This window comes from Centruroides vittatus, unplaced genomic scaffold, assembly GCF_030686945.1.
Source record: "Centruroides vittatus isolate TY-2023 unplaced genomic scaffold, ASM3068694v2 contig_877, whole genome shotgun sequence".
Classification (NCBI taxonomy): Eukaryota; Metazoa; Arthropoda; class Arachnida; order Scorpiones; family Buthidae; genus Centruroides; species Centruroides vittatus.
The window spans coordinates 760,694-774,354 of record NW_027122569.1 but is presented as its reverse complement, the minus strand read 5'-3'; the positions used below and the strand labels follow the sequence as shown (position 1 = coordinate 774,354).

At 30.5% G+C, this 13,661-nt stretch overlaps 2 protein-coding genes across 2 annotated transcripts in view; both read right to left on the bottom strand.

The window, feature by feature from the left end:
• The window catches only part of LOC136983153 (dynein regulatory complex subunit 2-like), a 400,360-nt gene that overhangs the window by 329,424 nt on the left and 57,275 nt on the right, over positions 1 to 13,661 (bottom strand). The gene's annotated exons all lie outside the window — the stretch shown is intronic.
• On the bottom strand, positions 3,566 to 8,556 carry LOC136983161 (putative phosphatidate phosphatase). The gene is made up of 6 exons (XM_067279814.1): positions 7,714 to 8,556; positions 7,283 to 7,434; positions 6,896 to 7,209; positions 4,924 to 4,981; positions 4,672 to 4,848; positions 3,566 to 4,431 (listed from the first exon to the last, which is right to left on the bottom strand). Exons 1-6 carry the CDS (start codon positions 7,772 to 7,774, stop codon positions 4,303 to 4,305), a joined length of 891 nt encoding a protein of 296 aa, XP_067135915.1. The 5' UTR covers positions 7,775 to 8,556; the 3' UTR covers positions 3,566 to 4,302.

Genomic DNA, 13,661 nt, shown 5'->3' with positions numbered 1-13,661 from the left:
CTTTTGTCAAATTAATTCCTCACAGTTATAACAGAAATTATCAACTCATCAGGACACAATAAATTAATTTATGATAAGAAAAATAAAATATGTGATAGCAACAATATTTTTATTAACTGATAATATTACTTGAAATCTCATCATTTATGTTAGTGTTTTTATTCCTTGTAATTTAGAATTAAATTTCAGATGATAATTGAGATTATAAATTAACAAGAAGAACATTATATATAAAGAAATTGTATATATAATATATTAATTACCGTCGTTAAAGAAGTTACGTAACACAAATATGGAGATAGCTATGAATTACTGTTAACCAGTTGATTCCTTCCATAGATTGCTTTAGTGAATTTCAATTATTGATGCGAGATGATATCCGGTAAAGCATGGCAAAAAAGTGTGTAGCGAATGAAAGAGCATATTGATAAATTTCTAATTAACGTGTATAGGGAACTTTATTGTATAATCTTTTTTGTATAATCTTATCTATACAATGCATCAGAGATTGATAATATAAGACCATATAGAATATTACTAGAGAATTTTATCATAAAACATTATCACAATCATTTTCAATTTACCAATTTCTTAGAAATTAAATGATATTTTATGCAATTAAAGTAGATATATTCAATTAATTTAAAGCAGAATTGCATAAGAATGACAATTGTATTAATTGAATCCGAGAAAGAGTAATTAAAAATTAAAAGTTCAAGAACATCGGTAATTACGTCTTTCATTATATTAATTATTAAATATATACATTAAAACATTCTATATTTGGATAGAATTCTGTTTTGTAGAACTAAGATCATAAAATATAATTGATTAAGTGGACAAATGCTATGCTTAAAGAAAGATTCAGTACAACAAATATTTTATTATTCAATTACTTATGTATCAAAATATATTAATGTTAAGCGGTGTCTATCAGATTATAATGAAGTGAAAAAATTTGTAGTTGCCCATACTTTTTTATGTTTAGATAGATAGATACTCTCATTGCATTTAGGTGGCTTCATGCATTAGTATTTGCTAAATGCCTAGCAAACATTTGGCACCAATACTGAGGTGTGGATGATTTATTTGAAAAATATTTGGTATTCATCATTTCTCACTCCTCTTCAATATATTGTGCCAAATCAAAGAACGATTATACAGACAAACGTTTGTAATTTCCACAATGAACCAATGCTTGGCAAATAATCGTGTGTGAGCACATTTGTCTCGTCATGTGACAAACCCTTTGGCAAAAGGCAATTATCCAGCAATCAACAAATAATGTGTGGAGCAATCTTGACATATACTAGTACCATATAAGCTTAGATTTGTCTAAGTATGCTATATGATGTTTGCTTAAAAATGTATTTCTTGGAACGTATCTTTGGCTTTAAATGGCACAGACCTATACTTGTAATTGTAATAACTATTAATGCATTCTTTGCAAGCGATTAAAGTAAATTATGTGCAAGTAATTGAATGTAATATACCAATAAATAGGTACAGAATTGTATAATTTTTCATTTTTTTTAGTTTTACAATACCAACAGAACAGCTGTTTCTTTACATATTTTTAATTATAAAATTATATGTTACATCTATAAGAGATACAATGTTACTGTTGCATTACATATTCAATACCGTGTAATCCAGTATGTATGTGTTAGAGTGACTCAGACTATACAGTCTGAGTACGGCAGTTTATGTAGCATATAATGTTCAGATATGCAGTACAACAGTATGTAATTTAAAATATATATCATACAGAATATGTAATGCAAACAGTATACATTCTAGAATATATATTATGATAGTAACTCAACTTGTATACAGTCCAGAATATATATAACATATTAATACAAATGGTGTATACAGAATTGCAGTAGTAACAAACTGTATACAGTCTAGAATATGTAACTATTAATATATACAGTCTGTAATGTGTAGCACAATAGTATAAAAACTGTATGCAACTCAGAATATGTAACATACAGGGCCATTTTAAGCACTTTTGAGGACCCAAATTTCTTTAGAACGGCGAGACGAGGCCCCTAAGAAGACAATGCTCCCAGCTGATAAGATCGTGTTAATTGTAGCCCTGGTAACACGATAATTACACAACAAAGTGCATAACATGGTAGATATTTTTGATTATAACAGGTTACATATTGCAAACGTATGGCTTGTGCTACGTATCCAGGATCAGTAATGAACATTTATAAAACTTATATACACAGAAACAATCTTGTTTTACAAAATCTATATTAATACTAATATATTAATGCAACAAGAGATATTAACAGATTTATTTATAATAATATAAATATATAATACATTAATTTAATATAAAATTCATTATTGTTTTTATACCTTTTTTTTTTATTTTTAACTCTCTCCTATAGGCACTAAGAGGACATTTCATTCTGTATCTGACAAGCTCACAATGATGGTGACTGTATGATGAGGGATGGGGTCTAATGTATCCCAGACTTACCACTCACAAAAAAAGGGTTTCCCAGATTCAAACCCAGGTCTCCCAGAGCAGTAGGCTGACAGTAAAATATAAATACAGGGTCTTCCAAAAAGAATGTATAAGGGATTATAATTATATTAATTACCATCTGAGAGCATTGTTATTGGAAAACTATCCACATTTCCCGTTTGCTCATTACAATTTTTCAGTATGCACCTTGTGACACATGGCACACATCCAACCGATAATCAAATTCTTCCTATGCTCACTATGACATATCCGTTGTCACTCCTCCTGCAGCAACCGCGATTCTACGGCTCCTGCAGATTACTCGCATTGTGCAAAGACGAGCAATTCCGACCACGTGAACTGCAGAACACAAAACACCTCTATTTCCGGTTGCCATTTTTGTTTACGGTTCTTCCTAGAAATAATGGACGACGAGATGTTTGAATGCAGACTGGAGGTGAAACTCAGATGGTTACTCTGTCAATTGGGTATAATTACAGACTTCTCGGATAATAATTAACATAATTACTGTAATTTAAAACTGTGACATTAATTTTGGAAAACACTGTATTATAACGTAACAAAGTTGCAGTTACTGGTACCATGGTCTTCAGACTTAACATGCAACAGTTTTCTTTACAGCATTATGAAGGAGAAATTTTCTTCACTAGGTCTTTACATGTAGGAAGTTAAAGAATTAATCAATTGGTTATCAGGTCTATTTTATAAAAAGGACTTTCTATCATTGATGTGGAAGACGATCTTCGGAAGAATTCAGAGAAAAATTAAGATTTGTGTAGAGAATAGAGGGGACATTCAAATAACTTCTAATTCCTGTGCATAGGGACTTTTAGAGCATTCTTTACATGGAAATTCTTAACAGTTGCCAAATTTAAAACATTTAAAAGTAAAGTTATTAAAAGATATATTCAAATTAATTTTGAATTTTATAGAAATTTATTAACTTTAAATCTAATTTTTTTGGTTTCTGCAATTAAAAGTTCCACTTCCTCTTCTGTCAGAAACACATAAAAACGTTTATTTAGTAAATTAAATATTGTATTAAATCCTAATTATTTCATTTATTTAAATATTTACATATTTTAAATTCATTTAACCGGAATTTACTTCAGGTTCGGTTGCCATGTATTTAATACTCAAAATATTTTTTGTTTACATCCTATTCCTGGATATGCATGAGCAATGATGCTGTTCCACACTGTCTGTTTTCTATGTTTACTTATTCACAAAAGCATTACAACTTGATGAAGTGAATTATGACTTAGATATGTGTTTTATATTATTTAAAGTATGGTTCTACAGATAAAATATCTACAAAATTACCATGCATTAATTAAAATTGACTTTATCCCTGTAGTGCATATAGCACTTAAGTGGTCTCTGTAAGGTTTGATACATCTAGCTGCTTCAAAAATTAACATTAATACAATTTTCTGATTTTTTTTTATGGCAAAAGTAAAAAATATATCTGATTATTTATCCAAAAATCAAAATTATGGGCAATTTTCACACTGTTTTAAAAATATTATATACCTTCGACACATCAATCAATGTCAAGGGCTTATAATTTTACCTGGAATTTGCTATAAACTTTGCTCTTTTGAAATTCTCTTTACATGCAAATATCAAATTAAGATAAGTTCCTGCATTAGACTACTTATTTGAATTTATAAATGCCAATTTTTAATGTTTTAATCAACTTTCTATTCCTCTGTTAAATGTTGAAAAAAATGCAAATTTCTACACCATTTAATGATTACCTCAGAAATGTCCCTAGTACGGAAAATTGCGAGATGCTAGCTCATTCCCTCTTCCACGTCTTTGTCGCACGAATTGTAATTAGATAACTGGGTACTGCTGGGCGACGATAACGGATACTTTTCGTAAGCAAAGAGCTTTATAGGTAGATTAGACACGTATTTGATCTAAATAGAGGAAAAAAATTAATTAATTATTTAACATTCTAATTACCTGACTTGGTTCATTTTAATAAATTTTATTAAATTAACTCGATGCAAATTATTATTTAATGATTTTTTCATAACATAACCTATTAATTAATCATATGCGCCGAATACAAAATGACTGAAATGGGTTGCCTTTAAACTGCCATATTCGTAGTAAATTAGTATTTGATTTCATTAAAATAAATTCAAAGAACTTACTACGATAATTGCAACAGAAGTGCCTAAAATTCCTCCGACTAGGACGTCGCTCCAGTGATGTTTATAGTCGGATATCCGCGACAGGCTGATGAACCAAGTGGTCGCGAGTGCTAGAAACTGGAGAAATGGCTTCAGTAGTTTATTATATTCAAATTTCATTCTGTGTTGTAGATATATCTGAAATTAAAAAATGAAATTTTTATTAGTATTCATTTTTATGACATTTTAACCAAAACGGAGCAAGATACCTACTATAATATATACCATGGCATATGAAGAGAATGATGCATGACCAGAAGGGAAAGATAACCTAAAACATAAAAAGTTATTTTGTTTATACATAAATTTACATTATATTTAATTATTTTCTTGACTTATCAATCTTATAAAATAAGAAAAATATCTAAATTTGCATGATGTATCAGTATTTAAATATGCTTTATCTGTAGAGAGACCATGAAATGCATGCTTTCCTCCATTCTCTATACAAATCCTTCTATTATTCTGCATATATTCATCAATACAGAGTTGAAATTAATTAAAATAGTTTCTAAAAACTAGTTTTATGTCTTCATTTGTTTTAAAGGGGCTTTTCCTAATCTTTCTTGATCTTTCACTGTCTTGCATTCTCACACATTTTAGCATAACTTTCAGTACAGCTTGAGGCCATCCAAATACTTCCAAAATTGTACTGATAAGAAACAAATACTTATTTATACTTTTGTATAAGTAAAATAGGCATTTTACGGATATAGTAAGATAAATAATGACATGTATCAAGAAATGTTTATTTCTGCAATTAATTACTTGTGTATTTTTAAAAAATACACCTAATACAAAGTCTCACATTGTCGAAGGTGTATACTCTTTGGATTAAATCACTCTCTTTAAAGTAAACTGTCACACATTAAGTCTGGACTACAAGGATACATTATTGCAGCATTCTGAAGCTTTTGTAGCTTATATCAGACTAAAAACCAAGTAGTAAAATTCTACAGCACTCCTATTCAACTATTAAGAATATATCAACTGTTACAAAAAAGACAAAAAACCTATCAAAATCTCTTTAAAATTTCATTTATTTATGACACCTTTTAATGAAATTCTAAAGAATAAATCAGAGTTATTTATGAGATATTTTTATTCTTCATATCAAAAGCTTGCTGCATTATCGGATTCGCATTGTTTCGTCACTTGCCAAATTTGTCATCTAGATATTCTTTAACCGGGAGATCCAATACGCAGTGTCGTGTATAGGAACTTTGCAACTGATCTGTACATAATCCACATTTTAAAATATAATCACCAGTCTTTGAATTTTCAGTAAACAAGTTTAATCTTTCGACAGTTTAATCCTTTGCGACGATTACGCTACTTCGATATGGTCGACAAAAGATACTTCTCAATCTTACAATGGAGAATTTATATTCAAAATGTTAAATAATGCTAAAATATTCGGCTTTAGAGGTTCTTAGAAATTCATTATGCAGTCGGAAAGCGTCGAGATCCTTCGAGACGGAGAACATTTACAGATGAATGAAACGGTGTTTTTAGATTAAATTTAATATTTTTAAGCTCAAAAAATATAAATAAAAAGTATTAAATTTAATATGTTTTTCATTAAAAATGTATAAATATGCATGTTAGTTATGAGTTAAAATAAATAAGTAGTAAATAAAATATTCTACATTATTCAACTATGTTATTTTGGTTGTAGGTGACAATGATTTTTTTTATGCTGAAATTAATAAAAAATGTATATTTCTTACAATTATTTAGAATAAAATTAATTGTAATTTTTATATATTTGATTATAATCTAATAAATTTATAAAGTTTCCTCTGTTGAAGGAAGTTTAACAAGTTTTATAAATAACATTAAATAACTAATATAACAGAATTATACTGTTTACGGTTGTAAATTGAGCTTAAAATAATAATTAAATTACATTTATTTTACTAATATTCAGTATATTTTAACTGTTTCCACTTCAAATTTGATAAACTTTGAACTGGTAATGAATCATGACTGATAAACTGACATAAAAAAACCACAAATCTTATACCCTTATGAAGTTTTATCTTATCTTTTCAATGGTTATGACCTTGTTTCAAGTATTAATCAATTAAAAATATAATTTTATATTTACATAATTGAGAGATACAGCTGATGAGACTTATAATTTATGTTTTGTAGAGTATGATATTAGTTTTATTGCACTTACCTGGCTTCCCTGACCGCGAATAAATCCGGATTCGTACAGTTAAAATTTTCTACGTAACGATATCCGTACTGCGAGCAACTCGTGAGGTTCACGTCGGGCCTGCACATCGCTATAAAGTAAGGCCTTAGCCTCCCCGTGGTATATTTAGCTATGTCGGTAAGTATCTGAGAGACACACGCTCCAAAGAGGAAGACTCCTATCTGTTTGTACAGCAGAACGGCCAGAGGAGGAATCTGAAACTTGTGTACCGAAAACTGATTTTTGTTCTGGCACTCAATCTTCTTTACGCAGATTATAGTTTCGGTGACACTTATCTTAAATAGAGAAGAATGCAATTTTAGAACTTGCAAGATAACAGTATTATTCACACAATTAAGTAACACTTACCACAATAACTGGGGAAGTTATACCTATAACATACAGCCACATATTGGATATGGTATCCTTAACAAAAGGATAACGGATCGAATCATCGTCACAGTAGAACCCTCTAATGAAAGGTTTTCCAGCAACATAGAATATTAACAGAGGGAAACCAACTGCAAACAGTTACACACACACATATATATACATATTAGAATTAAACTGATATTTACATTCTTTCTTAACAGGCTATTATTCTATTTAGCTTATAAGATAGTGTATGTTAGAGTAATTACTTTCCTTATTTTGTGATCAAAACAAAGTGAATACATCCTGCAAATTTACTTATATTACATTTAAGCAAATTTGCACGTGTGTAATTGAGTACTTTTTTTTTAAATTACATTTAAAAAATTACTCAATTACGCACGTGTAGCGTAGAAGAGTGTACTCACCTATTGCACAGCACACAACGTCCAAGCACACCTTGATCAAGCGACTGTTTTGCTTTGCCATCAACACTAGTCAAACTGCTACCCCAACACTAGCTTGCCACACACTACCTATCGTCCTTGCGCCCTTTTAACGACTTTCAGAGGAAGTTGGGAATCAACATCCTGGTCAGTAGATGAGTTGTGATTGGTTGTTCCCTCTCTTTCTTTTGTATCTCAATTACACCAAGTCGCGTGGAAGTTAAACTTTCCAGTATTTAATACCACTTAATTATAATAATTCCTTGCTTAATCGTTGGTTTAAACTCGCGTGCATATTTAAAAAACAAAAACATTTTCGCAGTTGGATTTTTTTTGCGTGTGGAATTTTAGTTTTTTTACGTTAGTCACTCAGGATTTCTATACAAGTCACGGTTGTGTTGCGCTTGTACAGGTATTCTGCTGGCCCCAATGTCACAGACGGTAACATATCCTGAGAGATAATTAATATAACTATATAACAGATAATAGGAACGACCTTCAAAGTCAATTCAGTTAGTTGGATTACATTCATAACTGCTAACTGCTCCAGTTATTGTTGCTTAATTCGTGTACACAGATTGAATTTTAAAGTAGTTTTATTGAAGTAAATATCATCTAAAACACTGCAAAACGAATCTTTTTCATCATTACTAAGTCTAGACCATGTTTATTTATAGTTTAAAATCTCATTCCGTTCGGTGGCTAAAAATAAATTTCTCCAAAATAGAAGCTATTAAGTTCATCGCTCTTTTTATCAATTTATTATTAAAATATTAATATATATCTTTATATTTTGCATACTTTAAAGATTAATTTCGATTTTTCTATATATTTATTAGGTATTTAGAAGTTCCGGTATGTGTTCTCAACGCGTAGAAAGATGATGATGATGATGATGATGTGGTTGATGATACGCATGATAAACCGGTGAGAATTCTTGATCATTAAGTTGTTTAAGTTGCAAAACATTCACAAAAATCGGAAATTGTTTAGTTTAAAGACCAACGGATGAGTTAATTGAGTTAATTGATGCATAATTGGGATTATTAAAGAGTTCCTCATGATCCAAATGTTTATATCGTTTTAAACCCTATTCCACGCAAATTTTAACGTTAAAATAATACAAAATTATGCCACATATTGACATTAGAAGAGCGAGGATGCTAAATTTTCCAGTCACGTTTATGTAATTATAACCTTAGTCAGGCAGTAGTCATGTTTCTATAAAGAAACTGCGTGTTTGAGATTAGTTAATTAACAGGAATCTCCCTCATTTGTGCCTCTGAGGTCATATGGCTTCGTGTGGTTATCATTCTTATTTTGGGTTGTGATGTGTTGCGATTATATTCGAGTTAATGAGTAACAGCAGTTTTTTTTTAATATATATATAATTTAATACAGGTTTTTGGGGCCCCCTATTACATTTTCGTAAGTATTTTTCTTACTTAAGCTACGATGATACTGCAGCTTTTATCTATGGATTAGTGTATTTTTAATAATAAATGCTTTGGTAATGTTAGTATGATGGTGCATAAATTGACAACATAGAAAACAAATAAAAGCAGAAAGTCTCTGTTCAGTGCAAAAATGCGAATAAAAAATCCTCCGGAGAAATTTACTTTAAAGAGTTTTTGAAGGAGCCCTCTAAAGAACCTTCTCTGTTCGTGGTTCATAGTCTTTGTATCGCTGAAATTCACTGTGTTCCTTAATTAAAGGATTCTTCAGACCTCTCTAAACCCTGTAGAACCCTGAAAAGGGCCGTCCATACAGTAAAGTTTTTCTGCTACTTCTGACCTTCTTTCTCCTGTAGTGTACAATGATATACTTTTGGCAAACATCCTCCCTCCTTAATTACGTGTACAATAGTTCAAGGATCCGATATTGAAAAAATGAGTTCTGCAAATATTTTCTGATAGATTATTCACACGACTACTAAGTAGGCTTATAAGAACAAATTCGTATGTCACTAATATTACTGGAACAACGCCTCGACCCTCTCAATTCCTATCATGTACAATGACGTAATTTTCGCGGCTCCTCCCTTAAACTGTACACGAAATTAATGGACGGCCCCTAAGTGACGTTCAAGAACTCGGATACTAAGCAAGATTTTGACTTATTTTCATCTTATTTAACAGAAAAATTGAGGAAAACAAATTGTAGAAAAATTGCTTTTCGAGAACTATTGACGTAATAATAATGTCTCAGCTCATAGACAACATTGAAAGGTATGAAGCGTACTCATGCTACCGAGGTTTATTCATTGTAAATCTAAATTAAATACAGTAATTAATTCAAATATACTTTACTATAAAATCCTTATTTAAATAATTATTCGTTAATTGTGATTATTTATTAATTACTTCATGGTAGCGATGGGAATTTTACATTTGTTTCTATTATTAAAAATTCGTGTTCATGTGGCGTATTAATTTACTTGCTAGCAGGAAAGGGAGATGAGGGGGAGAGAATTTTTGTAATTACTTCAATATTAATCTTTACTACTTCTTCGCCGAAATAATTTTAATGAAATATTCGCCACGGGTATACAAACACAAGCTGTTGAAACCAGGCTGGAAGTTCGCTAATCCGGCACCTATGGCACCGGATGATCGAAAATGCCAAGTTATCCGGTGCCTACTTAAACAGTACAGTCATATATAAATAAATACCGATTTAAAATGTAATAGGTGACAATAGCTTTAATACAAGATGCGAAAACTGGCAGCATTCATAAAGTATTCAGCAATAACTGTTAAGAATAACAGAAAAAATAACAGTAAGTAATTTATTGGGAAGTAAACAAATTGTCTGGAAACCATAAACTGGCCGTAAATAATATAGATGTATACGAATTACAAACTGTTTATACCAGGAAATCTAGAAAGCAAAGAAACGAGAGAGGTTCTTCTGTGGGTAAAAATCCAATTTGGGCAAATTATTGGGCCTGTCATTTTTGATTGAGGGAATTATAACATTAAGAAAACGTTAAAAATTGGAAGGATTTTCTCGCAGTTAGGGAAAAAAACATTTCCCCAAAATTTTTTAATGTTTTAGAGAATTTTCCCTATATTAATCCTGATAAATTGGGAAGAAATATTTCTAAAAAAATTTTTTTTTACTGTTGCAGGAAATTTTCATTATACCAATTTTAGAAAATTGAAGAAAAAATTTCCCTAATGCCGTAGGGAATTTTCCCTACATTAATCCAGCAAAATATTTCTCCCCAGATTTTCCCTCTACAAGTTTAGAAAATGAAAGAAAAATGTATATTTTTCAAAATTTTTTAATGTTGTAGGGAATTTTCCCAATACCGATAACTAAATTTCCCTCGTTGTAATTATTAAAATCTCAAACTTTCTTCTGTTTACATTTCTTGTTTTTTAGTTACAACATACTATTAAACTAATATTTATTTAGTGTAAGGTTAAACTGTGTGAAGTTCAACGTTTAAAAAATATTACTAACGATAAGAATTTTTTAGAATTTCTAGAAATTCTTATCGTGTTATCACGATATCCGATATGCGAGATGGAGTTATTCTAAATCGATATTGTCAACAGACTGAAAACTTTCAAAGGTCACTTACCCATCAATTCAAAAGTTTCTTTGACCTTTTCAAATATTGCAAATTTAAGGGATATTTCCTACAGAGGAGGGAAATTTCTGACAAATTTTCTTTCCTAATTTTAAATTTAGGGAAATTTCCGCAATTTTCCCTTTTCGGTGTATAATTTTATGAAAATAAAATTTAGTTTTTCTAAAATTAAAAAAATAGAGGGAAAACTTTAATTGAAATTTCCGTTGATTTTCTCCCTCACAATTTTAATGTAAATTATTTCTTTTTAATTTAGAGAATTTCATTTACATTTTTTTTTTTACTCATGAAAACAGAGAAAACTATAGGATTAATATTTCCAAAAGTTTTAGGGATATTTCCTCTGTTTACAACTTTATATAAATACAGTCAAACCTGTATCACTGACGGGAACGGCGGCCATTTTTACTGTATGCTCGCATCAGTGATCATTGTTCGGAGATTATTTTGTATGCATTTTTTGTTCAAAATGGCTACTGGTTTAGAGATAACCATCATTGGAAATTGGGCAATATGAACATTAACCGGATAACTGAGGCGATTAAGGGACCATCTAGGATCTAACGTGGATCCGGTATCTAATCCGGAGAGCAACCCCAGGAATTTTTCATGAGCAGTTGGTAAGTACCAGATATGTGGAGCCCCGTCTTTCACCAAGTAGTTGCCCCATTGTGGACCTGGCCGAACCCACCCTATGGATGTGAAAAAATGCCCTCTAGTGCCCACAATAAATATATATATATATTGTGATAGTTTCCTCCTGATCACGTTGTGCAGCTGCTTTGTTCGCAAACAATCAGTTTAGATCAGCTGTAATACTGTTTATTTTATTATTTCGTTTTCTCTAGTTAACACGAAAGTTCACTCCCATTTCGTGCTTTATTTAACAAAGAAAGAAAAAAAAAATACGAACGATTGTTAGTAAAGTCGTTTAACTGTCGATAAAATACAAACATAATAGGAAAAAGTAAAATAAATAAATAAATAAAATCCTCCATTGACTGTTCTTTTCTATAAAATCTAGTCAGGATTTTAGGGAAAAATCATGTAAGCTGTTTAAGTATCTCATATTATCAGATGGAATTTTTACAGGGAATTTCTACTAAATTTATCGTAAAGAGTTGTAGTCTCTGCCAGAAACTCATTTATTTTTTACTACATCGATAACGAGAAAGGTTAAATTTTATGTAACTTTAGCAGAGAATTTTTCTTTGGCCAAGTTTGGCTCCCTCGTTTAGTCGTTTCATATTTTTTAAGAAAAGAATTAAAGAAAGAAAACGATTTTTTTAACTGAAATGCAAAGCGCTGATGAAGTGTTTTAAATGGTTGTTTCCGCCCTGTGGGCACTAAGAGGGCCTTATTTTTAGCAAATCCATTATGGGTTTGCCACCCGGCCTCCCCATTGTGGGTCAGGCCCACAATGGGAGGCCGGGTGGTCAGGGATGAGAGCCAAATTATATGGCGCGTTATAGCTTCATGGGGCTCAGGCGATTTTTAATTAGGAGCCTCTGCGGACTGGCCATCTCCCGAAAAAATCCTGGGGTTTATTTGTCTGTCCGGTCATCTCGCTGATGAGGTTTAATAAACCCAATAGTAATCCTGAAAAATTTGTACTGAATTCAACGAAATTTTACAGAAAATTTAGGGATATTTCTGTAAGAAATGTTTTATAAGATTTACGTAATATTTTCATATCGAAAATTTCTTTAAAATTGGATTTTTCCACTTTACAACTTCAGAGAGATATTCGATTTGGTTAAATTTTTTCCCCAAAAATTCTGTAATGTCGTGGGAAATTTCCTATATGATAACGGAATTTTCTTGAAAACTAGGGAACATTTCCTGGTGCATTATTAACGAAATTTATGTAGAATATTAGGGAAGTTCCCTCTTAAATATTCAATTTTATAGGGAAAATTCCCTATATTATTTCCCTAATCAAGTTAATTCTTAATAGAAAGGAAAATTTATTATTATGATTATTATATGAGTAAAATGAAATTAGTTTTATCGTTAGTTGAGTTAAAGTAAAATACCGAAAAATTAAATTTAAGGTTTGCACAAGAAAAAGTAATATATATATTATTTTTATTGCATTTTCTCCAACGAATAAAATTGTGTCACGCATTATAAATCTTCAGTTTAACGTCGTGATCTGTATAAAATCTTTTCTGAATCGATACTATTTTTTCTCTTTCTACATTTCTAGATATCTCTACTGCTACTAAGCTATAAATACCTGAAAACTATTAAATTTATAATTAAATTACACGAAGAAGATAAATCATGATAAATACAGGAAAATGTGCATTTAAGAATTTTCCTTCTTACT

Excerpts from the sequence above, each read along its gene's own strand:
- LOC136983161 (XM_067279814.1), bottom strand. The coding sequence starts at position 7,774 with ATGGCAAAGCAAAACAGTCGCTTGATCAAGGTGTGCTTGGACGTTGTG. Across the intron at positions 4,982-6,895 it reads TTCGCGGTCAGGGAAGCCAG|GTTATCTTTCCCTTCTGGTC; the intron begins GTAAGTGCAATA and ends TTTATGTTTTAG. Across the intron at positions 4,849-4,923 it reads ATGCCATGGTATATATTATA|ATATATCTACAACACAGAAT; the intron begins GTAGGTATCTTG and ends TTTTAATTTCAG.